A 27,966-nucleotide genomic window follows, 5' to 3' on the forward strand; every position below is an offset into this window, starting at 1 on the left:
TAATCCTGAGCACCAGCATCCCATGTGGGGTTGCCTTGAGTCGCTGCTGCTCCACTTTCCGATCCAGCTCCCTGCTAATGCACCTGGAAAAGCATCTGAGGAAGATCCAAGCGCTTGGGCCCCGTACCCACGTGGGAGACCCAGAAGAAGCTCCTGGCTGCTGACTTCCTACTGGCCCAGCTCCGGGCATAACAGCCGGTTGGTGAGTGAACAGTGGACAGAAAAATCTAACTCTGCTTTCAAATAAAATTCATCTCTAAAATATACTGCTGTGATGAGCCCAGTGACGTGGCCTAGCGGCTAAAGTCCTAGCCTTGACCGCGCTGGGATCCCATATGGGCGCTGGTTCTAATCCTGGCAGCTCCACTTCCCATCCAGCTCCCTGCTTGTGGCCTGGGAAAGCAGTTGAGGATGGCCCAAAGCTTAGGGACCCTGCACCCATGTGGGAGACCCAGAAGGGGTTCCTGGTTCCTGGCTTCGGATTGGTGCAGTAACCGTTGTGGCTCACTTGGGGAGTGAATCATTGGAAGGAAGATCTTCCTCTCTGTCTCTCCTCCTCTCAGTATATCTGACTTTGTAATAAAAATAAACAAATCTTGGGCCCGGCGGCGTAGCCTAGCGGCTAAAGTCCTCGCCTTGAACGCCCCGGGATCCCATATGGGCGCCGGTTCTAATCCCGGCAGCTCCACTTCCCATCCAGCTCCCTGCTTGTGGCCTGGGAAAGCAGTTGAGGACGGCCCAATGCATTGGGACCCTGCACCCGCGTGGGAGACCCGGAGGAGGTTCCAGGTTCCTGGCTTCGGATCGGCATAGCATCGGCCCGTTGCGGCTCACTTGGGGAGTGAATCATCGGGCGAAAGATCTTCCTCTCTGTGTCTCCTCCTCTGTGTATATAATAAAATGAATAAATCTTTAAAAAAAATAAATCTTTTAAAAAAATAAAATATACTGATGTGAAAGGCACGGCGCAGTGAGGACATGACACACACCCCCACCTCCAGACGCGTTCATCTGTCTGTCTTGTAGGCTGGACGCTGCCCCCAGGCAGCCGGCGTCCGTCTGCAGCATGGTGTCCGCTGGGGGCCACCAGGTCCCCCAGACTCTAGTGTCTGGCATCACCAGTATCTGTGTGGGAAGTACTTGTGACGCGGTGCTGAACATGCGTCGTTACCATTCGTTCATCCAACTGGACCCTCCGTGAGCTCAGGACAAAGCCCACTGTGACCTCAGAGTGATGCCGAGTCCTGCTTAGGGCTTGCTGCCACGGAAGACCTGCGTTCCTCCGTCCACAGGACAGACGGCCTGGCTTCCTCCATGCGGGCCTTTGTTTCAGCTTCACCACAGACGCCCCACAAGGGACCAAGAACACAAAGCGGCTCGTCCCCTGGCAAGCGCGCACGGGGATGCCCGGCACACACCCCCGCCACTGCTGGGTTTCTGTCTGCCGGAAGGCAGGTTAGGTGCTGGTCCCCAGGTCTCCGCCTCAGGGGTCCCAGGGCGGCCGGCACCACACCCGGCTGCATCCGGGGCAGAGGGAGAGCCAGGAAGCCACCTTCCCACCTCCCGGTTCGAAAGCCGACCACACAGCTCTTTATTCAGGAGCACTCTGGATAAAACCCCAATTCATTAGAGCATCCTGAACTTCCCGTGCAGTCAGGGTGAAGAATCTAGTCCTGGTGCTCCCAGCAACCGCACACAAGGTGGGAGAGCAGCCCCAGCCCACCCTGCCGCCCCGACCGGAGAAGGGGCGCTTCCTCCCGGAAGTGACGCCACCGCAATCCCAGCCCGGCTCTCTCCAAACAAAAGGGATCCTGGGGGCTCCCAGGGAGGAGCCTGGAATGACACTGGAGAAGCTCCTCCTCCTGCCGGCGCCGATTGGCTCCGGCACGGCAGGAGCGACGCAGCGATTGGTCCCGGAGAATGCCAGTGGCCCCGCCGGCGGTTGGGGAGGCGGGACCTCAGGGGCTGTGGATGGGGAGCGGGTGGCGGAGGCGGCGGGGCGCGGATCCCGGAGCGCCGCGGGAAGGTAGGAGCCGCCGGGTCGGGGCGTGGTGGTGGCTGGGGTGGGGGGCCGGCGTCTCCGGGGTAGATGCCGGGGTGGGAGCGCCAGGAGCCCCGGCCCCGCCGCCATCCCTGCGGCCCAGCCCCTGAGGGGGCGGCGCCCGTCGCCTCCCCGGCTCGCTGCTCCCGGAGGAGGCGTCTCCTCCTGCCCTGAGGGTCCTGGCTGCCGGGGCCGCCTTCCCAGCTCCTGCGCAAGGCCTGCCCTCGGGACACCCTCGCCCCGGCGCGGGACGCACAGGCTCCCAATTCCTGTAAGGTTTGGGGGCGGAGTGGAATGGGGTGGGGGCGCAGTCCCCATGGTGCGCTACACCTGTCCCTGCTCGCTGGGGTAGGACCCGAGCTGGCGTCCTCCGCAAGGTGCAGACCCATTTTCCAAAAAGGAAGAATAGGGCGAAGGGGAGAAAAAAGGACCGCCAGCTGCATGCTGCTCCCCATCCCCCATCCTCGGACCCCCAGCTCTCCGTCGGGGAGTGCACAGCTTCCTTGTGCCTGGACCACGGTCGCCAGCACCCTCTCTGCCTTTGCTCTCCCTGCCCCGCTTCCCAGGGTGTTCTTAGGTTTAGGCTGCATTTTTTTTTTTTTTTGGGCTCTCCACCCCCATTTCCTTCCCCGCGACTGGATGGAAAAGCAGCCTGTGTGTTTCCCAGCGAGGTGGGCGTGTGAGAATCTCCGCCGTGTTGGCTTTGCGTGGGCAGGAATACAGGGTGTATTGTTTGACAATGAGCAAGCGGCGTGTTTTCACATGGGACAGTACAGATCAGTAGGTGAGGAAAGGGGATTCTCCCCACCTTGGGTGGGCTGCCGCTGCATTGGTCAGGGAGGAGGCAGTTAACCTTGACTGCGCTGCACCACAGGTTGAAACAAAAGGCAGGAAGTGTTGGAAGAAAATTCAGGGTCCGCGGTCCAGGTTTATGATTAATCTGATCCGGTGGTTTGGTTACTCTCGTTAGCCCCTCTTTGATGGTTTCTTCCCCACCACCCCCTCTCCAGGGAAGCAAACACTTATAGGACGTTATTGATTGTTTTATAATTCCATTATCTTCTACCAAAATTTACAATCTCAGCGGTACATTTTGTATCTCTGAGATAAGGGCAAATAAAGGCATGGGACAGGTTAGCTGTTATCACACGTCCCTGTAGCCCTTGTGAAGGGTCTGGCAGGTTGGAGTGCATCTCAGCCGATGCAGCCTCGATGGTTTCTGCCTGACACTGCTGTCATTGCCTCCTCGGGAACCCTCTATGCTTAGCGTTTCTGTCTATTAAAATCTGCCTTATTTTTAGCTCTCCCCCCCCCCTTCCCTCTCCTGCTGTTACATATAGCCAAAGCGCTGAGATGCAAGAAGTTGCTGTCCCAGAGGGTGATGGTGCCTTCATGAAGGGAACAGTGTCTGGGGGGTGAGGTTCCAAGCTTCAGAGCTGAGCTCGCTCTCGGGGGCTCAGGGTTCTGCCACCTGATTGTTTCCAGATCTCCAGGAAGAGAGCACAAAGAAGAGACTGTGTGGAGGGTCTCCCCAGCAAACGCAACTGCCCTGCTGCCGCCGCAGGGGGAAGCAGGGCCCCCTGGCCAGAGCAGCAGAGAAAACCCAGAATAGCAAATCCCAAATAAATGTGAGATGTGTGTATGTATCCTATGACCTGAACAGAGGACAGAAAGCAAGCTGGGGTCAGAGACTGAGGAAACCAAGTCAGTGGCGATTGCCAAGACCTTGACAAAATGGGAGGGAAAAGCTGAGCATTCTCTGATTTGGCACAGTAAGCAAGCCCTGTTTGATACACCTTTGCATCTTGGAAATCTTTCCTCTAACTTTGTCAGCATCTGTTTGGCACGTTCAGTGCAGGAAAACATTGTATGCACATGAAGTCCATGAGGGCAGACAGAGCTTTCTTTTTCCTTTTATTCTTATAGTGCCTGGTGTGTGTGTGTGTGTGTGTGTGTGTGTGTGTGTGTGTGTGTGTGTGTGTGGAGAGAGAGAGAGATAGGTGTGTCCATACGCACACACACACAATGTGACTTAATGCTTAATGAGTGTTTGAGCCAGGAAAAAAGGAAAACTAAGTTTGAAGCTGTCGCCTTTACTGGAAAGATAGTATCCTGATAAAATATGGGACTTCTTGTCAGTATCTGCAGTATGCTTTTTTTGTCTTGGTTGAACATGATTTTTTTTCCCTGAGGTATTACAGAACTCCACTATCATAAGAAAACAGCTGCTGGTTAGGTAGCAGAATTTTGGTGTCATGAAATATGAACCAGACTTAGGCCTAAGCGCTGCCTTTGCATTGTAGGATTTTATTTTTTGGTGGGGATTTTTGTTGAGGGATAGTTTCCGTGTATTTGATTTTGACAAGTTACTGATTTACTTTGGAATTTTTTAAAATGGAGTTTAGTTGATTTTGTGCGCTTCAGTTAACACAAACTACAAACAGCACAGGGCAGAATGGGCCCTTCTGTATAAGCCTCCAGACCAATTCTGAAGAGTGGGCTGACGTCTTGGCCGGTTCGGGGTTGTGGGGCTGCCCATTAAACTGTGCACCTTGAGTTGAATGCTCCCCGTTTGAAGTGGAACAAACTGGAGTTTCTGGGGGGAGGGTGGGGGAAGCTATTGAACTGCTGTTTGCTGAGACAGGAACAGCAGGGGTTTATCTCCAGGAGAAATTTGTCTAGTCTGTGGTGAGTGACCTCTCTGGTGGCTTACCTGCCTGTTTCTAAGCAGGCCATTTCATTGTCCTGAATGTTCGCTGTAGTACTTGAAGTCAAGTCTTCCAAGTTGTGGTTCTCTCTTGTATCAGGTGAGAAGAAGGCTTTTTTTTTTTTTTTAAGTGGTGATCCCATAGAGAGTGATTGTTTACAACACAGACTTCTGAGGCAAACCAGGGTTCAAATCCCAACTCTGCTACCACTGAATGATGTGACCCAGGACAGGAGCAGAGTTTCTGTCTCCAGAGTACATCAGTTACCTCAGCTGTAAGACAGAAAAGTTACTGGGGCCTGTGTGCCAGAAGCACTTACTACTTGATAGGTCTTATTATTATTATTAGCACATGGCATGTGAATGAAAAAATAACGTTAACTATTCTTTAGCTTTTGTTTTAAAATCATGTTTTCGCATGATTTTCCTTATTGCTTGATTTGTTTACATATTTTTCAGTGTATCACTCAGATGCCTAAGTAGAGGGAAGCAAAGTTTGCATATGTTATTATCTTAGAAGTCTGAGCTTTTAGGAGTGTTTTTATCTCTTTGGAAGTATGTGTGTCTAATAATGTTGCTATGCAAGTTTTCTTTTGAACTTTTTAGCCTGAGGACAAAGAAAGGCAAGGGACCCAGCCAGCTGATGACCTCATTCGGAATTACCAGTTGCTGAGCTCCAACCAGCACTGACTTGAGTACCACCATCCTCACTGGCAAGTGGTTCCTAGACAGCTTCTGTCTTCTGTGAGACTTCAGGGACTTTCAATGACAATTTCGATTAAATGTGACTTTTATCTTACTTGTGACTTTCCTCCCCCACACCCTCAAACTTAGAAGTGATTTTAAAACCAACCAAAACTACTGCAAGAAGTTGTTAGAGGAACAACCAAAACTGGGGTGAGAACACACAGATTAGGGGCAGAGAGACTGAGGGAAGGAGAGAGTGAAGATACGGAAGTCAGGTCCTGAAATCAAGGATGCAGTGATGTGGCTGTCCCTCTCAGGTATTTCCAAACTGCATTTCATGGACAAAGCCAAAGCTTTCACTCTAAATACATCCTTTGCTCTTGAATGACACCTTTCTGACTTCTAGCCAAGCATAATTTAAAGAAGACAACCCATCATTGAGAGTGTAATAGGAACTCGATGAGGAGAGCAAGGGACCAGCAGCCAGTTGTGGTGCAGCGGGTGAAGACACTCCTTGTAACAATGTCATCTCAGAGTTTGAGTTCTAGTTTCAGCTATTCTGCTTCCAGTCCAGCTTCCTGCTAATGTGCCTTGGAGGCAGTGGAAGCCGGTCCAAGTGCTTGGGCCCCTGTCACCCACATGGATGGAGTTCCTGTCTCCTGGCTTCCACTTGATCCAGACCTGGCTTTTGCTGCCATTCGAGGAGTGAGCCAGTTGATGAAAGAGTTTGCTCTTTCTCTCTGCCTTTCAGATAACTAAATCTTTTAAAAAAGAAAATGAAAATGGGAGAGAACAGGATGGGGGTTTATTGAAAAGATTCCTGCCCCTGAGTGCTTTAGGGGCATCTGCATAATCCTTAGTGCAAGGTGCTGGGAGGGAGTGTGCTCTGGCTTTGCTCATAGGTGAGAACCAGCGAAGGAAAGCCAAAAGGTCGTAATTATGAGATAAGAACTGCATTATGAAGCAGAAAGGGAGGGAAGATAGCTGAGGGATCAGTTGTAGAAAAAAAAAAAAGAAAGAAAAACACTAACTTTGGAATTACGAGTGGGTGGAAAGAGGATGGCTTGACTTGTGCTAACTGGTCCTTCCTGGTGCTAGAAGAGTAGCAGAGGCAGACTGGTTCTTCACTGTCAGAATGTGAAACTGCTCTGCTTTGGGCTGCCCTAAGGCTTCTCCACTGGTAAGCCCTGGGCACTCACCGCCCTCGCTGGCTCCTCGCACGGTCCCTGTGGGGTCTGACTGCTCCTCAGTCGGTATGTCTCATAGTGCAATCATCATTTCTCTCTAAAATCAGTTCCTTTTCTAACATCCCTGTTTCTGTCAATGGCATCATCATTCTTGTCACCCAGCCTCAAAACCTCAGCGGATCTGCGATTATTTCCCCTCTTTGCTTCCTGAAATAGAACCAGTCACCAAGTTGCTATAAGTTCTCTTTAGCATCCCTTTGTCAGTCTTTTCCATCCTTAATATTATTTTCCCAGGTCAGATGTTTTTATCTCATCCCTATGCTGGTAAGTTTTGCTTCCAACTACTCTGTCTGCTTCCAAATTTTTTGTCAAGTATAGTCTGTACCTTAAGCCTTTACCCTCCTAAAACTACACTTTCCTCATTCACCGAGTTAAAAATGGCTTCTCATTTCCTAAAAGATGAAGTCTAGTTGTGTTGACTGGGATTCAGGAATACTGAACAGCATTCTTCCAGTTACCCTTTGTGGTTTTGTTTGTTTGTTTGTTTTTAAGATGTATTTATTTTTATTTGAAAGACAGAGGTGCAGTTATAGAGAGAAGGAAAAACAGAGAGATTTTCCATCTACTGATTCACTTACCAAGTGCCTGCAATGGCCAGAGCTGAGCTGATCTGAAGCTAGAAGCCATGAGCGTCTCCCTGGTCTCCCGTGTGGGTACAGGGACTCAAGGTTTTGGGCCATCTTCCACTGATTTCCCAGGCAGGGAACTGGTTGGAGAAGTGGAGCAACCAGAACATGAACTGGCACCCATAGGGGATTCCAGTGCCACAGGCAGAGGCCTAGCCTACTGCACCACGGCGCTGGCCCTTCTTCTAGTAACTCATTGGACCAGATATTTATATGTGCTAGATTTCATCAAATTGAATAGGAAGAGAAGTTGTCTAGTAAAAAGCAAAGCCTTGTGGGGCATTAAGACAGATCTGTGTAAGCAATTGAGTTGATGTAGTAAGCAATTGAGTTGATGTAGTAGTAGAGAGTACCTCCTTCTGAGTTGTGAATGTAGATATTTACCCACCCACCATGTATTTAATTTAATGTAAAAAGCTGCATTTCACAGTCATTACAGAATAAGATTGTGACTTGATTAAAAGCAATAAAAAGGCATGCTGCTTAGCACCCATGTCCTAAGAGCACAGAGAGCCCATTCAAGCAGAAGAATGTGCTTGGTTGGCCTGGAAATGGGTTCCAAATGTGCATCCCTCAACTGAGTTTCCAAGGAGCTGGCCATGCTGTCTCTTTCTTGTAGCAGATCAACCTGCCAGCTCAGAGGAAGTAAGCTTGCTTTGATCTGTAAGTTAGACACTGGACAGATAGACAATGCTAAGCCATTGGGAAAAGCCAAACTTAATTGTCCTTGCAGGTGGAACCAAGTGAATGCTCCTCCAGGAAAAGCAGTGAGAGAATAGGCCAGTCACTAACTGACTTAAGCCGTGAAGCCACCTGTTAAGCACACATTAGTATGCTCGTTTTACAGATGAAGAACTAAAGTTCAGTGAGTCAAGCGCAAAGCCATGAGACTCTCAAATCCTGCCCTTTCCACTGTGTAATACACCGCCCCCAGGAGAATCATTGTCCCAGCACTAACCAGTGCTTGGTTTGTTTTGTGTGATATTCAGTGGCTTGCCAAATGTTAAGCTTTAAGAGAAAAAAAAAGTCTGTGATCTACAAAACACTATTGCTGGTTAGATTTTTGTCAGGTTTGGGTGAAGTTCTTTGCAGTTCAGGGAGAGTCAGATTATAGGCCTGGCTCAGGTACAAGGACTTCAGCTGCTTTATGGTTTGTCCTCCAATATCATATTCCATATGGAGTTTCTCCCAGCTTGGAATCGTAATGCAGTCCATGACTTCAGCTTACAATTAGCATTCAAAGGGTTTTTGCATTCCAGGCTGCCTGTAGAATTGTAGCCCATAAATTGCTTGATGGAAATAAATCAGTCTACACGTAACCATTCTATTCTTGTGATGGTTTTATTTTAAAGGAGCAAAAATTAAGGAGGCTAGTAGATAGATGCTATAGGCAGAAATTTGCTTGAAATGTTGTCATTTCATTTAAATTAGGTTAAAGCCAACTACTAAATGCTGTGGAAGTGGTTCAAATTTCCAATAATAGTCTAATCTTAAAAGATGTATGTTTTTGCAAAAAAGGTTTTTATTAATGTTTAAAACTATTATTCATCTTCACTGATACACACTGCAGCAGTTTAGCTGGTGTAGTTCTTCTGGTGTAGTTTTTGCTCACAGAAGAATACTTGAAAGGGTGTAAGCAGATACCCAGGTAGACGGACCTGTTTTAGCGGCTTTGTGCTGATGTCTTTGGTTGAGGGGTAGACATGTCTAATTGTTTATGATCACAAGACTTCCTCCTGCTTTTCTTCCATAAATATACAAATCTGGTTGGCATCATGTAAGCACACACGCACAAAGTATGAGACGCGTGAGCAAAATGACAGAGCAAAACTTTGCTATCTGTCGCAGTAGCCCAGAAAGTAGCTTACACAAGATCTAAGCAGACCTGCATGCTAACCTACTTCTACTGACATTCCTGTAACAGCTCTGGTCTCGGTGCTCATCTGTAAGAGACAGATGCACAAGATTGTTTGAGAGGTCCATTCCCTGTTTGTGAACCACCACCAGATTCCTAAGGCTGATTAAAGTTCTGATGTGAACTGTGGTCACCAAGTAGAAGTGGTTGCCAAGAAAGCCTCTGTAGTCAAGTTCCCTGTGTTCAGATGCCATCTCTGCTGCATACCATCTGGGTGAGGCTTTGAGCCAGTGATTTTGTCTCTGCCTCTGCTTTGCCATCTATTAAATTGGGGGGGGGGGGGTGATGATGAACTGCTTGGTGGATGTAGCTGTCACCTGAAGGTGTCACAAGGATCAGTTGAGTTCACACACGTCAACGACTTAGCACGGTCTGGCACATGCCATTAATATCAGCTCAATATATGTCTTTTTTCATTCACTATTATTACTTGGGTTCTTTAAAAATGATGCTGTGGAATCATGAAATTGTGATTTTGTACAATATCATTATTAACTAAATTCTGTAGTAAGCACATATTCAGAAAACATGGTATTCTAGATTCTGCTACAAACATTGTGTATTTGAATGGAGTACTACTACAGTGCTGAAGTGCTGGCTTTATAAAGAGTTTTAGCTTAATCACAGAGCTGGCCTTTTGAGAACTACACATGTCTGTGCTGACAGTGTTGGTCCCATAGCACGAGTGTCGTTTCTTTGTTAAGTGTGATATTTTAGGATAACTCAAAGCACTTTCCTTTCAGAGGGCCTCTAAAAGTGCTCTAAAGCCATTCTGTTGTAAAGGTTGCCATCTGTAGCATGGCTAGGGAGAAGGCTGATAAAGCAAGACAGTCTGAGAAATAATATACCAGGGCACAATGAACACTAAAAGATGTGTGTGTGTGCAAAACTTTTTAAAGCCCATATATAGTTTCATACCACACATTTTCTGTGAACTTTTTCACAACCGCTCTCATGGTGCTCTGCTGCGGAGGAAAAGACCATTTGGTGTAATGGTCTTTAAAACTAGAAAATAATTAGTGTGTTGGATTAGTTTGCTGGGGCTGCCAAAATAGAGCGTCACAGACCCCAGGTGGCTTTAATTAAGTGCAATTTAGTTTCCATAATTTAAGGATGGGAGTCCAAGACCCAAGGGTCGGCGAGGCTGGTTTCTTCTTGGCTTGGACAGTCTGTCTTCTCCCTGTGTTTTCACATCTTACCTCCCTCTTATCTGTCCATATCCAAAGTTGCCCTTCTTGCTTAAGATACCAGTCATACTGGATTCTGGCCTACTCGAAAGGCCTCATTTAACTTAATTATCCCTTTAAAGCCCTTGTCTCCAAATACAGTCACATTCTGAGGTGGTGGGAGTGAGGGCTTCAGCATGCAGCTTTTAAGGGAGCACAGCTCCGCCTGCTAACATGTTGTTTGCGGATCCAGGTAGTTCAGTAAGAGAGAAGCTTCCCTTGAGATATTGATGATCAGACTTAATACTGCTTAATATAAAAAGCAAACTGAATAAAACGAGATTTTTTTGCCTTGATTTTAGAATTTCTGTAAATAATAAAAGCAAAAATGATCTTCTTTAACAAATGTATGAAAGATCTACTTTCTTGGTTAGGAAATGATTTTCTTAGAGCATGCAGATGTTTTTTTCTTTCCTAGACCGACCCTAAAATGCCAAGAGAGGTGAGGGCTCTTTTGGAATGTGTCACTCTCTTAGCCCAAATGCCTAAATAACCCTTTTGAAAACCAGATATGCCAGATGCTGGGGAACCTTGCAGCTTTTGCGATATCAAGGTAACATGTCAACACTTCCCACCCCTCGCCTAAGAGGTTGCCTTGGATAGGTTTTTAAAAATAGCAGTACATTTTTGTCTGTAGTTAGATTTAGTCTTTATAGATGTGACAGATTTCATTCATTGTTATTTCACGTGTACTAGGTTTTAAAGGAAGTATGACACCCTATGGGGAGCTGTGAAAACACCCTTTTTATAACTTAAGAACAATCATGTTATTTGGTTGTTTTCATTTTATTTGAGGAGTAAGAAGAGAGAGGGGAGAGCTCTCAGCCACCAGGTCACTCTCCACTGCCAGCCATGGCCACGGCAGGGTCAGCACCAAACTGGGAACCACAACTCAGTCCCACCTAAGTTTCCTTCGTGGGTGTCAGGAGCTCTGTTATTTAAACCCTCACCATGGCTTCCTAGGACCCATGTTGGCAGGCAGCTGGAGCCAGGAGCCAGAGGCAGGCATCAAACCCAGGGAGTTCTGATAAGGGATACAGGTGTCTTCATCTCTAGGCCAGACACCCACTCCTAGCTCTTTGAGTTTCAAGGCTTAACTGGTCTCTTATATTCTTGTTTCTTTATATGTACATGAAAGAATATAACTGGAACAAGGTGTTTTATATCTTTATTATATCTGATCATTAATACTAAAAACCTATTGATGGCCTATGAGTCAGTTGTAGTCTAAGTTGCTTAAATTTGGTATCTGAGTATATGATAAAGAAGTCATTTTTATCCAACTTTGCAGGAGTTACATCTCCTAAGTAAAATAACTGACATTTAAAAATATAAGAGCTGATTTTTAAAAACATATAGGTGTAGATTTTTCCTTGTCTTTTCATTTCTTTTCTTTTTTAAAGATATTTCCTTGTCAAGAACTACCTAAAGTTCATCTAAAAATGTTTTCCTTCTGTGTCCCTTATCACTTGAGAAGGAAAAGAGCCTTCAGTCTCACATAAAGATATGTTCACACCCAGATACTAGACAGACAAACATCTCATACTCCACCCTGCCAAACATCTCACACTCCACCCTGCCCTGCCCTCCGTCTCACACAGCTATGGAAGCTGTTCCTGGTGTTTCTTTTCTGTGTCAGCCTGTGTGTGGTGAAAGGGCCACAATGCCTGCTCTCCTGTAGAGGTAACTCCGAGTTGCAGAGTGGAGCTTGGTCACCCAGAGAGGGGCTGGGTGAGAACAGTGGGCAGAGCTGAACCACACTACGACCACCCATGCAGCTGAGGAAGCAGCAGGGAGGGAGGGTGCCCTCTTGGACGGCCGTGACTCCTGGACTGACACATCAGAGTTCATCTAGAGCAGACACATTGACGCTGACTTGGTGGGAACCAGTGAATACACCAAATGGTGCAGGACAAGCTGAGTTAAAATCAGTTTGTGAAAACAGAAGCTTTATACTTAAACCCTTCATGGGCTTATTTCTTCTGGGCATGGAGATTTAGAGAGCTTCAGCTGTTTTAATTGTATATATTTGTATGAGTTTTTTTCCTGAGAAAACTGTAAAGCATAATATAGCTATTGCTGGCTCTATCATGGGTATGATAATGTATCCAGTTTGTCCACAAGTGGTTTTTATTTCAAATTCATAGGCTGCGGCATTCCTTAGACAGAAAGATCTATTTCTAAGCCCGAAGGAAGGTTGAGTCTTGGAGGAAGCAATGCGCTGAACATCTGGTTGAAATGAGCTTGTCTTTCAAAGTCACTTAACGCTTGTTGACAATACAAGCAACAGTTCATTTAGAAAATGAGGGGAATGAGTCTGTAGACTAAAGTGGCATGCCAAAAATCTGGCAGTCATCTTTCTGGTTAATAAATGTAGGATTAGAACTGTCTTTTTCTGAAAATTCTGAGCTGTCTCGTTCTCCCCAACTATTGAGCAGAAACGGCTGGGATAGCTCACTTAGTGGTTTGCCACCATGTTGCTAACTCCATATTGTTGACAGCATAAAACACCCACACTTCTCTCCTAAATTGAGAGAGTCTTAATTAGTTTAATGACTGATTTTTGGTTGACTAAAACAACAAGTATTGCTGGCTTATTTCTTCCTTTGACACTGTCCTTATTTGATTTGTTAGGTTTCAACAAATCAAGTAGATTTTCAGATTTGATTTCTTAAAATGCAAGACAAAAATTACATTTTATCAAAGTAAATGGAAAGCCCATTATTTTTTTTTAAACACTGACTGGGCTTCATACATATAGATATATATGAAACATATAAAAAATTTGGATATAAATTAGCACTTACTGTTTGGAAACAGAAGGGAAAGTAGAGGCTGAACCTGTGTAGTTGCTGTGTAACCTGTGTCAGAGTTGAGATGGAGACCCATTGACTCGTTTGTTTATGGGATTGGCAGGAGGTAAGGAGATTGAAATTTCCCACATGTAAACCTGGCAGTTTGGACATTTCAGTTGTGAGTTTGATATTTTTCTGAGTTGGCTGTACAAATTCGTGGTGAGTCAAGCAAATGCATTAATTCAGGGAGAGAAGAATGGTCATTCTCTTCTAGTGGCATTCAGAAGTTAGTCTGAATGACTGACAGTGCACAGAGGACATTTTAAAGTTAAAAAAAGTTGAAAGGCCCACCTGTCTGAATTGTAATTGTAAAAGGTAAGTCAGATTCCTGGTACTTTTTAAAATATATTATTTAGCTTCAAGAACTGGTGTTTTCTTCCTTTTTGGTATCTGCCTACAGCTCAGGCTTTATCTACCATAATGACAGCTGATATAACAGGAATTAACAAGTTTATCAATATATTTTTTATTTTGCAGCACTGGACACTATTCTACCACGCTGATGGCATTTTAACTATAGTTGTCAATTTTCCCAAATTTTAACTGAAGAAAACCCTAAGAAATTTATACTTGAGGACAAAAGTGTAACTCCACCAATTAACAGGTCAGTATCACCCCATCCCCACCATCCTAAAACAGTTTTACTGTCGTTCGCTTATATTTCAGGCAAAAAATTATAATTCCATATATTGCCGTTAGCTTCAAGTAACTAGGAACTGCTACACTTGAGTGCTAATAAAGATCATTAAAGTATGCAAAAACATTAATGCTCGAGTTACACAGCTGTGGCCCTCCTTTTTCCTTCTGTGTAATACATTTTCTTAATGTTTATTTTTGTTTATTTTCATCTATTTGAAAGAGTAACAAGGAAAGAGAGAGAGCTCTTTCATACATTTGTTCAGTCCCCTACCTAATGCCAGGATCTCAGAACTCCATCTAGTCTTTCATGTGGGTGGCAGGGGTCCAAGCAATTGGTCAGTCCGTGGCCTCCCATTTTGCATTAGCAGGAAACTGAATTGGAAGGGGAGTGACCAGAATTCCAACTGACACCCCACATTAGATGTAGGAATTGTAAATGGCAGCTTAACTTGCAGCACAACACCAACTGCTTCCTTATGTTTATGTTGTAGCCACTTCATGCTGGCACTATGCTAAAGTTGACACAAGTTGGTAAAATGTTCAAGATAATAAAATTTGTATGCAGAAGTGATTTATAGAGATCACAAGTAAGAAATTATTCATGCCAATGACAACTTTTGTTCTTGCCTAAGCTGGATTACTTTATAATTAAAGTGACTCTGAAGATTTAAATCTTCTGTCAGAGGATACAGATATATACACAGTGCTAGCCTTGAGAATATATATCACAACATTGTACATACTTTGATTTAGATACAATTTGGTTTAGTTCTTTATATATTTTACCTCTTCATTTTTACTAACAACTAAACCTTGATTTTTTTTTATTAATCTGGAATGTTAGACTGGAACCAAGAAAGACTTTAGAGACTAACTAATCTTTTATTTTACCTGTTCAAAAATGGTATAATTTCCTCAAGGCTATGTAACTGGTCAGTGACAGAGCTGAGACTAAATTTCTGTGCTCCTCAGTTTCAGCCTATTTTATTTTACTTATCTATACTTCCTATGTATTACAGACACAGTTTGGGGTCTCTAATACATAAAGAATGTTCAAGGTCTGTGCAGATATTGAGAAGAGAGTCCTGTGTGGACACTGTCACTTTTAGCTCTGTTCCTAAGCTCAGTTGATTTACCGTGTGTTGCTGTTATTTATAGAACCCTTTACCACATGCTCATTATCTGCTTTACATAATGGAAGGGGAGAACATTAAATGATAGGATATTTCCTCCACCTTATAATCTCCCTGAGGGAAATAAAAACATGAAACCATGAGGAATGGGGGTCTTATCTAAGAAAACAGTGGATTCACTCCTGGACGTGCCACATTTTTCAGGTACAGTTCCCATCTACAAAAGGGCAGGGGAAGATATTTCTGATGCTGTTGATATGGGCTACTCTGAATGCTACTAATGTCTTTCTTAACATTCTTTGAAAAGTCAAAGAAGATAATAACTATTAGTAATTAAACCAGAGTGGGCTTCTGGTGCAGTAGCTAAGATACCATTTTGTATGCCCACATCCCATGTTCAGGTGCCTGGTTAAACTCCTGGCTCCAGTGCTGATTCCAGCTTCTTAATATACATCCTGGGAAGCAGCAGGCCTCGAGTATTTGGTCTGGATTGAATTCCTGGCTCTTGGCTCCTGCCTCTGTCTGGCCCAACTCAGGCTGTTTATGATGGAAAAGTGAATCTCCCTTTCCTCCCTTTCATTAAATAAGTAAAAACATTTTAATAGAGTTATCCAGTTATTTAGCTGGTATCTTGGATTTGATAAGATAGTCTGCATTTATTAACGCAGTCTTCACAGTAACCTGTGAGTTAGATCCCATCTTTGTCCCTGAGAATTAGAAAACTTGTCCTGTCACACAGCTTAGCACAAAGCCTTGTGCACTTTCCAACAGGCCATCGTCCATTCTATGTAATGTTATTAGCTTGATGGAATTTTTGTTTTATTTGATTTTCTTTTAAAAAAATAATTGTTATTGTCGGAATCAAGATGACAGAATAGAGTAAGCACACATTTAAACAGATGGAGAAACATTAGCTAGTGTGAAGCAGAGAGGGCACATTCCAGGAAATAAGATAGGACAGAACAACAGCAGAAGGATACTGGAGACTGACAGACACAGGAAAGCAGCAAAAACGACAGTGTGGTTGGTGATGCAGTGACCAATACCCAGTGGCATTCAGCAAGTGACAATGTGAAATGCTGCAGCAGCCAGAACTCCACCAGAACAAAATGAAAAGGAACATTCACCAGGAGCTCAGGAGGTGAACCCAGACAAAGAACTGCCCATCCTGCTGATCTGTTTGAATTGACCAGGAACAGAGACAGAGCAGCAGGCCCCAGACAGGCAGTGTGGGAACAAAATGGATTTCACAGCCCAGTCAACCCCCTAGATCTGAATCGAGTGCCATTTTGTTTAAGGAGGCAAAGGCTATGGGGGCAGGACTGCACATGCACTGAGCTGGGAGTTAACTCATTTCTGGATCAGTGAAGTACAGTGTGACATCCTATAGGTTCCACCCAAGATGATAGGTCCAGGTAGCCCTCAGACCTGATGTCCAGAAGATCAAGAACTCTAATAATGGCACATCAGGCACCATTTTGTACAGTGTGGCAAAAGCTGTAAGACTGCAGGGACAACAGTGAGCTGTGCATGCACTGAACTGGGAGTGAACTCACTGAGCTCAGTGCATTGCATTGGTCCCACAGGGAAAATAATACGACTTTGGCATCATATGGGTCGAAATAGGACTAAGTGGCTCTGAGACCTAATGGTCAACAGGTTCTGACAAGATCAGCACCACCAACAATCTAGTTATATAGGATTCCTGGTGTCTCCCTAATCCTGGGAACTGCTTGAACTGGAACTGGGAGAAAGGTTGTACAGACAACAGTACAGCCTCAGCATGGTATCACAGGAGGAACAGACTGGCAAGCCAGGAGCTGGGGCTCCTAAGACCATGGTGGAAATCCAACATAAGAAGCCAGACCTGGAACTCATTGGAGGGAGTAGCACGAGTGACTGCAAACAAAGAACCGTGCACCACTACAATAAGCAAAATAGAATTGTAGACCTGTGGGTGACAAAGCTTAGAAACCTGCCCCCAAGGAGAAGAATCTGGTAACGAGAAGTACAATGACCAAGAGCAAAAGCAGAGACAGAGGCACAATGTATATTACTGAAAACCCTGCTGCAAAGAAGCAAAAGCCTTTGCCAGCCTCAGAGTTAACTGAGGAATACATAGAGAAAATGGGGGATACAGAATTCACAACACTTGTTATAAAGCGTCTTATCAGCAATGAGAAACACGTAAAGCAGAAGTTCAAACAATTTAAGAAATATGTCACACAGGAAATGAATCAAGTGAAAGCTGATATATCAGAAATTAAGAATGCAGTGGAGCAAATTAAAAGTACGGTGGAGTCACCAAAATAGAATGAATGAAGCAGAAGAAAGAATCTCAGAATTGGAAGATATTTCCTATCACCAGGAAACAAATAAAAAGCTGGAAGCAGAGCTGGGTCAAGCTAAAAAAAAAAGTATTCAAGAATTGAGAGACACTATTAAAAGGCCAAATATAAGAGTTACGGGAGTCCCAGAAGGTGCAGAAAGAGAAACTGGGATTAAAAGTGTATTCAATGAAATAATAAGGGAAAACGTCCCTAATCTAGAGAAATAATTGGGAAACAGCATCTAGGAGGGGCACAGAACTCTCAACAGGGTTGTCCAAAAGCAATCTTCACCACAACACATGATAATCATCTCTCTTCAATCCAAGATAAGGAAAAGATCCTTAAATGTGCACGTGAAAAAAATCAGTTGACATATAAAGGCAGTTAAGTACACAGGAGACCTCTCAGAGGAAACTACAGAACGGAGTGACATATTCCAGGTTCTAAAAGCTAAAAATCGTCAACCCAGGATAATGTACTCAGCAAAGTTTTCGTTTAAAAATGAAATAAAATTCTTCCATAGTAAAGAAAAGTTAAAGGAATATGCCTCTTCCAACTACGCCGTACAAATGAACTTAAAGATGTTCTCTTGACAGAGAAAAGGAATAGTGGCCACCAAAACCAGACAAATCTGAAGAACATTCCAGTAAAATAACAAAAGAAGAGTAAATCAATGAACAACCCATTCCTAAAATGACAAAACCAAATTATCACCCATTCATATTAACCCTGAATGTAAGGGGCTTAAATGCATCAATCAAACATTATAGATTAGAAGACTGGATTAAAAAACAAAACCCATCTATTTGTTGCCAACGGGAGACACATATCACCAGCAAAGATCAGCAGAAACTATAGATCATGGATTTTGATTTTTTTTGTTTCACTTCTTCAAAAACTCTTTCTCATTAAATTTTTCAGTGACTCATAGATCATACAGTAGCATCATTTTCTTCAAGAAGGTTCTTGATTTTCTTTTTAATTTCAGCGACACATTAGTCATTCAGTAGCATGTTATTTAACTTCATGGCATTGCTAATTTCTTTTTTCTTCCTGTTATTGATTTTTTTTTGTGGCTTTTTAGTTAAGGGGATGTATAGTAACTATGTAATGGAGACTGTTATATCCAGATGTGAACATACAATGCAATATGTGTCTCTGTTTCCAGATCAAAGATGGAACTGTTAACTATATCTTGACAATAGAATGCTGGACTCTCTGCCATTGTCCATACCTGCAATGATGGACATATGATTGCTTATAAAGAACCATGCTACAGTAATAATATAGGGAAACTCAATGGGAGGGAAGGGAATTGGGGAGGGGATAGGGAAATCTCAAGGCCTTTGGGCCTGTATCATAATGTGATAATAAGAAGTAAATAATAATAATAATAATAATTGTTATGAGGCACTCCTCAAATACCAAAGTGAGAATCACTTGCTAGTTAAGAGACTTCACTAGTCAGAAAGTTAACAGTTAAAACTGATGTCACACTGAGGCTATTTTACTGTATGATAAAAAATCTAGTGTGTCACGTCCTGAAACAGTGAAAGTAGTGAAGCGTACATTCTGTTCATGTTCTCTTTATGTAAAGGCAGTGGCTCTGGAAGAATCAGAAAGCCTTTGTGTGCCTCCACAACTTGGTAAGGAGTAGTTCCAGAAGGTGTGTAAATTTGTCATGTTGTCACTCACTTTCAGGGGAACTATGTGAGAATGGCAATGTGGAAGTAGAAAGTGGGTGAGGGGAAATACCAGTTGCACTACTTTGCAGATGGTGAAATGTGTCTGCCCACACACTGATCTGAAGGCCCTGAGATTTATTGCAGGTATGAGTGTGTGTGTGTGGCCTACGAGAGATTAATCTATAGAAAAGAGTGAGTTTGTGTCAATTTGCCAGTTAGCAGTTATTTCAAAAGATGGTTGGTAGAAATGCAAACTTAATTAAGTTGAATTCAGTTTGTAATTGCCTTGCCAATGAAGATGTTTAAACAAAAGTATTTTAAGAAGTTTTTTGTAAGAATAGACTTGTATGTTATTGTATTCAAGTCTGTTTTACTATGCAGAATACAAATATTGTGATTGCTGCTGTGAAAATAGACAGTTAAAAAGAAAATTTTCTCCTTTGTTCCCACCAATCTTCATCTCAGACAGCATTTCCAATTTCATTTCAACCAATTAAAGTGGGATGTCAGAATGTTTTGTACACTGCTTTGGAATTTCCTTGTCTGAAATTGGGAGACCTTTTCATGATCTCACAATTTTTCAGTTAAATGGCTGGTATTCATTGTAACACTATTACATGAACTTCTGGTGAACGAAATGCATGACCAGTTCTTTCAGAGACCTTGAGTGTTCATTAGTAAATGTGCCCAAATAAAGACAACCAAGGTTGTGCTTTGTGAGTGGTGAGGAGGTCAGTAACCCAACTGAGTTTTATTTTCTCTTACTGTTCAGTTTATGATGAACCATAGAAAGTTACTATGTTATAGCTCTTCCTACAGTAATCCAGACTGCAATCATTGCTCTTGCTAGTCTCCTTTTTTTCCTTTGGTTTTATCAGATCAACCCTGTCTTCTGTAGATTATCTGATGATTGTCTTTGTTTCAGGCTGACAGAATGAATCTGGAAAAACTCAGCAAGCCTGAACTCCTGACACTATTCAGTATTCTTGAAGGAGAGCTTGAAGCAAGGGACCTTGTGATAGAAGCTTTAAAGGTATGTCCCCATTTCATGAGTGATCATTTGCTCTACTAAGGTGTTGTAGTAGCCCCCACTGTAGGGGAAGGGGACACCTAGTGATGTTTCCTGGAGCCAGCCACCCCTGTGCTGTAACTCGGGGACCCTGGTGAAGCCTTTCTACCCGTACAATACTTCCTGTTCTCTCTTTGTGAAGTCTAGACCTGAAACCCCATTCTTTCAGTTTAGCAAGCCTCAGCGGTTTTTTATGTTGGCTCCTGTCAGAGCTTCCCGAAAACTCTAAGATAAATGCACCCATGTTTACCCAATCAGGATACAATGCCTGACAGATCAAGGACCCCAAGAAAGTATCCGTGGAATCTCCAGACACCAGATTAAGAACTCTTCCTTTTGTTGAAGTGTTTGATGTTCGTTAGAGTGCAGGGGTGGGGGACATTGGTTGTGTGTCGAGGCAAAAGTGGGGAGGAAGAATATGAAAACTCTAAGGTCTGAGTGAAGGGATACAGGAGTGTGTAAATCTTTTCTAGTGTCATGAATCCTTTCTGCTTAGACAAGTGATTCTCCCAGTCTGCCCTGAGAGCATATTTGGGTAAGAAAGAAAAGACTTTAAGGGTAACTGTGTGTATGATGGGAATATGATCTTCCCAAAGGGAAAGGAGAGCTGAGCAAAGAAGTGAGACGTAAGTGTGCCGGAAAGAGTCGCTCCTGCAAGGTGCAACTAAGTAAACCCAGTAGATCTTAAAGTTCATTTAATGAAAGGTTTCTGAAGTGCTTTTCACACTGCAAAATTTTCCTAGCTCCTTATTGAATAGAAGGGACACATATATTCATAGGAAGTCATTTTGTTGAAGATTCTTTTGTAGCAACAAAGAACATTTTCTCACTGTTATTCTTGGGGACCTTAGGAAATCGTTAAGGTAGTCAATAATTGAGTCCATAAAAAAGCTGTATCTTTTATATATATTTTTTTTATTTTGAATTTTTGAATTATGTGGTACGATTTCGTATACACTGGGATTCCCCCCGCAGACTCCCACCCCCTGACAGATTTTTCCCCATTTTACTACAATGGTATACTCCTTCATAAGGAATCATAATTCCATCAGTCTAAAAGCTGTATCTTTAGTTTTCTTCTTTTTTTTATTTTTCCATTTCCACACTGATTTAGGTTATGTCCGTTCATTTAGTTGTATCTCTGTAATCTTTTATTGGATTACTCTGAGATGATAATTGTAATCAAAATAAAATTTCAATTTATTGAAACTATTTATAGTAAAACATTGTGTTTTTTAAAGCCAACTGGAAAAAGCTGACATTTTTATCTGATATGTCTTGGGGTAACTACTGCTTTTTTTGTTTTCTCTGGCTGTGTTTTCGTGCATAGTAAGTACTGTCCAGTGGTTCTGATCTTCCAGAGTCTGTGAGGCAGTTCCTTTCTAACATGGAAACATAGAAGCTGCCTTATGGCTTTCTTGGGGACCACACATGGATGGCCTTGACAGGTGTCTAGTTGTATATATGCCAGTTCTCTGCTCAGTTTTGCTCATCATGCCTCATACATAACTGTTCTTCATCCAGTTACTCAGCCTGTCTAGAACATAACCTTGTCTTCATTGAGAATACATTATTTTTTTTGTAAGAATTCTTTTTTTTTCAAGATTTACTTACTTTTATTGGAAAGTCAGATATACAGAGAGGAAAAGACACAGAGGAAGATCCTCCATCCTCCAGTTCACTCCCCAAATGACTGCAACAACCGGAGTTGAGCCAGTCCAAAGCCAGAAGCCAGGAACTTTTTCCAAATCTCCCACACGGGTGCAGGGTCCCAAGGCTTTGAGCCGTCCTCGACTGCTTTCCCAGGCCACAAGCAGGGAGCTGGATGGGAAGTGGGGCTGCTGGGACACGAACCAACACACATGTGGAATCCCAGCGCACATATGGAATCCCAGGGAGTGCAAGACAAGGACTTTAGCCACTAGGCTGCTACACCGGGCCCAAGGATACATTGTTAATACACATTTATACAAAACACTTTCTAATTTGCATAACATTGCAAATTCTATGGCGGGGTAGGATTCACTTATTTTTATCCTGTCAGCATTATGTTACATACTGCATATCTAACAAGCACTTAGTGGTTGCTTGCTGTTTGATGGATGTCTCTGATGTGTTCTGAGCAATGCCTAGGTTTTTGATGATCTGCCTGTCAACGTGTATAAAAGTAAACAGCAACTGGTTTTTAGCCACTTTCATGTGCCTTTCCTCTGTCACTCTTAGAGGTTTCTTTATCCTTGCTTGTAAATTCATGAAAATCCTATTCAATTTCTCATAATCCAGTTCCATTAGTATTACCAGTAGGCTTGACCTTAACTCAGGATACCCTTCCATTACTTAGTCCGTCTTTATTTGAATTGGGTATAGATTGAGCTGTGCCTAAGCTTCACCCTCTAGTGCCTGTTGTAGTTCTCATTTTTTTTATCCTACTTCCCATCTGCCTCAGTGCCTTCATGGTTGGCATGGGGAGGGAAAATGGCTGCTTGTATAGAAAAGTGAGAGGATGACATTGCTGTCTCTTTTATGGTTCTATCAGGATGATCGCCACTTTTCAGCCATAGAAATTGTATGGACCAAGAGCACCCAGTCATTCCATGATCAGCACTCAGCATAATCCCTGTCAGACCGATATTCAATAAGTGTTTATGGAACAGATGAAATGGCTGCCGTTGCACGTGTTGCTCTAAACCACTGACTTCAGAGCGGGACTTGTGCAGCCTGATCTTACCTGCTGTGTGACATGCCGCCTCCTGGTTTTCGTGTTGGCAGGTGCTGCAGAGATGTTTATTGCACGTGTTTTCCTGAGATCTGCTTTTTTCTGCATGAATCCAATTCTAGTGAGTGTAGTCAGCTTCTAACCAGCTGAAGGAGCAGCTTGAGATGTGAAGAGCTGTAATTAAGGGAGCATTTTGATGGAAGATGCCATTCTGAAGCAGGCACAAGTGTTACATAGTTTGCATACAGTCTGCAGATAATAGAGGTAAACTGATGCTTACACTCTGCAGTTTTGGTGAAATGAATAGCGACACCCAAAGTGACACACCTTTAATCTGTCCCCGATGAAATTGGTGGCAGCTGCATTTGAGGACAGCAACTGCCATATTGGATTCCTTAAGCTAAGGTGATCTGGAGGACTACTTTTTTGCTTGGTTGGTTGGTTCTGAAACATATCAAGACTTTACTGAATCACATAGCTTTTGCTTAGCAACAGACACCTGTTGAACTGTTTGGTCTAATGTGGAAACTTTTTTTCCCTTTTTTCCTTTTAGTATTCATTTGTTAAGTCATGCTTTTAGAGAAGGTTTTGGGCTTTGTTTGATCTATCAATGACTGGTTTTCTCTTTCTGTTTTGTTTTCATTTTAAAAAGCTTTTCTTGTTCTTTTTCTCTTTACTGTCAAAATAGATTTCCTGGATATAAAATCTGTTCTTCAGTTTGTATCTGAACAAAACCATGTGGTTCGTTGCCTCTTTTCAATGAGTAATAGGTCACACAAAGAAGGTTAGATTTCTTTAGTGACATACTATAAAGTCCCCCTAGTTTGTAAGTGGATCCTGCCTATTAAGTTAGAATTGTGAAGAAAAAGAAAGTTTGATTCATCTTTCCAGAATTTCTGCCAAGAACAGATTTGCAGCTGTACCCTTGTAAGGTTCTCATAGTCATGTTCTCTTTTTACTCCAAAGCCACCTCTGCTGCAGCCAAGGGATGTTTGGCACAGACCCAGGGAAGCCAGTAGGAAATAATCAAATATTATTTCTGTTGTTTTTGAAGTCTGTTTGTCACAGAGACCATTTATATTGTGTTTGGTCACCATTAAACTTGATATGGCATGTTTTTCTGTTTTAGAAGGATCATGTCAGAGAAAAGGTCTTTATAAAAGTGTGTCCCTTCAGCTACTTTCTGAATGAGAGTATGATAAAAATCCCCTCTTTAGTGAAAGCAAATTACATTGTTGGTGACTATGTGGGAGCAGCCAGAGAAGAGGGGGAGAACCACACAGTTCGGTGAGAGAGCCAGGAGAGTCTAGGGAATGGTTTGTGACCACCCCAGAAGAGAATGAGGGAACCTTAATCAACAGCCATTTTAAAATTCTGGGAATAGATTTTCCTGCTAATAAAACTGAGGTTAAAGTTTTCTTTTGAATCTTTCACACTGGGTATTTTATAGCTGCATGTCTTAGACACTTTAGAATCTGTCATACAATTATGGCATCAATTTTTTAAAAAGATTTGTTTATTTATAAGGCAGAGTGACAGAAAAAAGAGGCAGGAAGAAATTACCCATCCACTAGTTCCCTTTCCAACTGGCCATAACAATTGGGACTGAGCCAGACCGGAGCCAGGAGCTTCCTCTAGGTCTCCCACATGGGTGCAAAGCCCCAAACACCTGGACCCATGTTCCACTGCTTTCCCGGGTCCATCAGCAGTGAGCTGAATGAAAAGTGGAGCAGGTGGAACTCAAACTGGCACTCCAGTATGGGACGCTGGATGATGGCATTGCAAGCAGTGACTTAACATTGTATCACAGTACCAGCCCTGTGTGATCGTTTTATATAAAAGCATTCTTAAATTGCTCATACAATAACAAATGATAAATAATTACAACTTGCATGTAAAATTAGCTTAAAGAGTCTTGAATTCCTTTCCACGTATGCCTCAATCATAGAACAGGTAAAACTCTTTTGAAGCCTAGGATAGAACTATAGTTTTGGGCCAAAGACCATTGCAAAACTTCCTAAGGAAGAAAATTTGCAGGCAGAAATGTTATAGACATGACCAAGTAGAAATATATTTGGAGCACTAGATAATGTAATATGTCACCCCATAGGTTTAACTAGTGAGGATGTTTTTCAGCAATCGGGGTTGCTTAATGTATGGTGCCACAACACAGTGTGGCACAGTGTGTTTTTAATAAGTGAGGTGATTGGTATTTTTTATTCCTGTTCTTTATTAAATAAAGTCCATACATGAAACGCTATATTTTCAGGAAAAAGCCATAAAGATAATTACAAAACTATTTATAAGAACATTCAGTTATAAGGACAGAAGCTCTGCACTTAATTGTGGTAGATTTCAGACAAATCAATTTACCCTGTAAGCTTTATCTGCAAAATGTTTTGTCTATTATCAGAGCTAAATGAGAAGCAAATACTAATTGAGGTACTTGCTCACATTTACTGTTCGTTATTGCTATTAGAACACAAGTTTTAAAGTCCATTCATCTAGAGATAGAAGATGGGTGTTCTTACTTTCCCATTAAGTGTTAGTTGTTACTAGTGATACTTTTATGCCTTTAGGGAATTGGTGGTTTTGAATTGCTCAAGCCTCACCCCCATAACCAAAAGCATGTATTTATTTTCATACAGCTGAAGGGTTACAGGTGTACACTGGGGAATGGGCAGATATTACATTAATAATTCTATCTGTCTCTCTGAGATTTGTTTATTTGAAAGGCAGAGGTATAGAGAAAGGAGACTGAGAGACACAGGTCTTCCATGTGCTGATTCATTCTCCAAATCGCTACAACTGTCTGGGCTGGGTCAGATCGAAACCACAAGCCAGGAGTTTCATCTAAGCTCCCTATGTGGTTGCAGGGGCCAGATGCATGGGCCATCTTCTGCCATTTTTCCAGGTGCGTTAGCAGAAGCTGGATGGGAAGTGGAACAGCTGAACCTTGGAGCAGTACCCAAAGGGCAGCACCTCAGCTGGTGCATTTTCGTGCTGTACCACCACACTGGCTCCAGTCCCCTCTAGTAGAACCATGAAAACAGACAGTGTAGCCATACCGGGGAAGTCTTTTTTGCAGAATTGGGTTTTGGGCTCTTTTTTTTTTTTTTTTTTTCTTTTTTTTTTTTTTTGTCGGTTTAATTGTTTATTCCTCTGTTGCTAGATTTGGCATATTGTTAACTTTTTGGTTTTTAAAAGCATCTTCATCAAGTATGATTGATATGCAGTAAACTGCCTGTTTGATTTATATAAATCGATAGGTTTGGGTATACAAATTCCTCTGTGAAACCATTGTTTCAGTTAAGGCAAAAAGTGTATTCATTGCTCTGGAGTGTGCCTTGTGCACCTCTGTAACCCATGCTGCCTTTCTCCAGGCCCTGCTCCCTGCTGCCAGACAGTTGACCTGTTCTCAGGCACTGGAGATTAGCTCACATCTCACAGAATTTTGTTATTTTATTTTTGCCTGAATTTTTCATTCAGCATAATTGATACTCATCATGTTGTATGTATTGATGGCTCATTTCTTTTTAGTATTTAACAGTTCCTCTGTTGACAGACATTGACTTACGCTCTTCTTCATTTTAGTCTATTACAAATAAAGCTGCCATGAACACTCATAAATAAGATTTTTTTATGAACACTCTTATTTCTTTGGGATAAATATCTAGGAATGGAATTACTCTTTTATAGTAGGTGTGTTTTCCAACATGCTTGTACCATTCCAGTTATTCTATGTCTTTATCAACATTTGGTATGACCAGTCTTTTTAATTTTTAATAGTTGTATAATAACTCACTGTGATTTTAATTTGCATTTCCCTACTGACTAATTATGGTGATATCTTTTTATGTATTTATTTGCCATTTGTATTTTTTTCTTTGGCGAAATATCTGTTGGAATTTTCTGCTCACATTTTTTTAATTGAATTGTTTGTCATCTCATTATTGAGTTCTAGACGCAAGTTTATCAGATAAGTGCCCTGCAAATGTTTTCTCCCAATATGGTGTGGCTTATTTCATTCTATTGTTATTATTATTATTATTATTTCATTCTCTTCTAACTAGTCTTTTTACAGTTAAGATGGTTAACTGTTATATTAACTGTACAGTCAGTTATTTGTATACTCCAAAAATCATTGTTTGTCTTTCAACCATTAAAAAAAACCTTACTATGTGAGATAATGCATATATTAATTAGATTTGACCATTCCATGATATATATCTATTTGAAGGCATCATTTGTTGTATCTCATTGATTTTAGAATCAACTTATCCGTTCCTCTAAAATTCCTGTATGGATTTAGGTTGGAATTGCGTTGAATGTGTAGATCACATTGAGGAGAATGACATCAGTCTTCCTTATTCGTGACCGTGGTGTAACTCGGCATTTATGTCTTCTTTAATATCTGTCAGCAGAGCTTTTAGTTTTCAGTGTACAAATCTTTGCACATCTTCTGCCAGAATTATCCCCAAGTTCCTGATTCCAGCTTCCTGGCTGGGGCGACCCAGGTGGCTGTGGCAGACCTGAACTGAGCCCCCGCTCCTGGCTTTGACTCCAGGCTCTGCCCTGGCGTGTTCAGCTACATAAGCTCTCTCTCTCCTCTCTCTGATAAATTTTTTAAGGACAGGAAAACTATGAATTTAGGGGAAAATAAACACTTATTTTATGCATACTCTAATATGAAGATACTAGAGGGGGTTTTTTTGTTTGTTTTTTTGTTTTTGTAATTCCAAATAGTATGTTAGGTAAACCGTGCTCAGCTAAGTGAACAAAAAGATCTGACCATAAAAAGGTAAAATACATACTCCTCTATGGACCGCACCAGGAAGGTGAAGAGAATCCCACATTTCATACATTTTTAACTCTATTTTAAAATCTGTTTTTGAAAGAGCTACTCATTTATTTAAAAGGCAGAGCTGCAGATAAAGGGAGAAGGAAGGACAGAGCACGCTCTCTCATATGCTGTTTCACACCCCTGAATGGCTACCATGGTTGGTGCCTGGGCCAGGAACTCCATCTCCACCTCCCACAAGGGTGACAGTCTTCCACGGTTTTCCCAGATACTTTAACAAGGAGCTGGA

At 42.5% G+C, this 27,966-nt stretch overlaps 1 protein-coding gene across 3 annotated transcripts in view; it reads left to right on the top strand.

Annotated features, from left to right (window-relative positions):
* Window positions 1–1,243: 1,243 nt before the first annotated feature.
* The window catches only part of CTTNBP2NL (CTTNBP2 N-terminal like), a 49,676-nt gene continuing 22,953 nt past the window's right edge, over window positions 1,244–27,966 (top strand). Inside the window, exons 1-3 of one of the 3 annotated variants that reach the window (XM_058660054.1) lie at window positions 1,244–1,455; window positions 13,782–13,908; window positions 20,017–20,124. In XM_058660054.1, the coding sequence (XP_058516037.1) occupies window positions 20,026–20,124 (99 nt within the window). In that variant the 5' untranslated portion in view covers window positions 1,244–1,455; window positions 13,782–13,908; window positions 20,017–20,025. Of the gene's footprint in view, window positions 1,456–1,885; window positions 2,027–2,070; window positions 2,313–13,781; window positions 13,909–20,016; window positions 20,125–27,966 lie in introns of those variants that run through there. The other 2 variants (XM_058660052.1, XM_058660053.1) reach the window with 2 other exon arrangements.

The sequence above is a fragment of the Ochotona princeps genome, chromosome 2 (genome assembly GCF_030435755.1).
Source record: "Ochotona princeps isolate mOchPri1 chromosome 2, mOchPri1.hap1, whole genome shotgun sequence".
NCBI classification, from domain to species: domain Eukaryota; kingdom Metazoa; phylum Chordata; class Mammalia; order Lagomorpha; family Ochotonidae; genus Ochotona; species Ochotona princeps.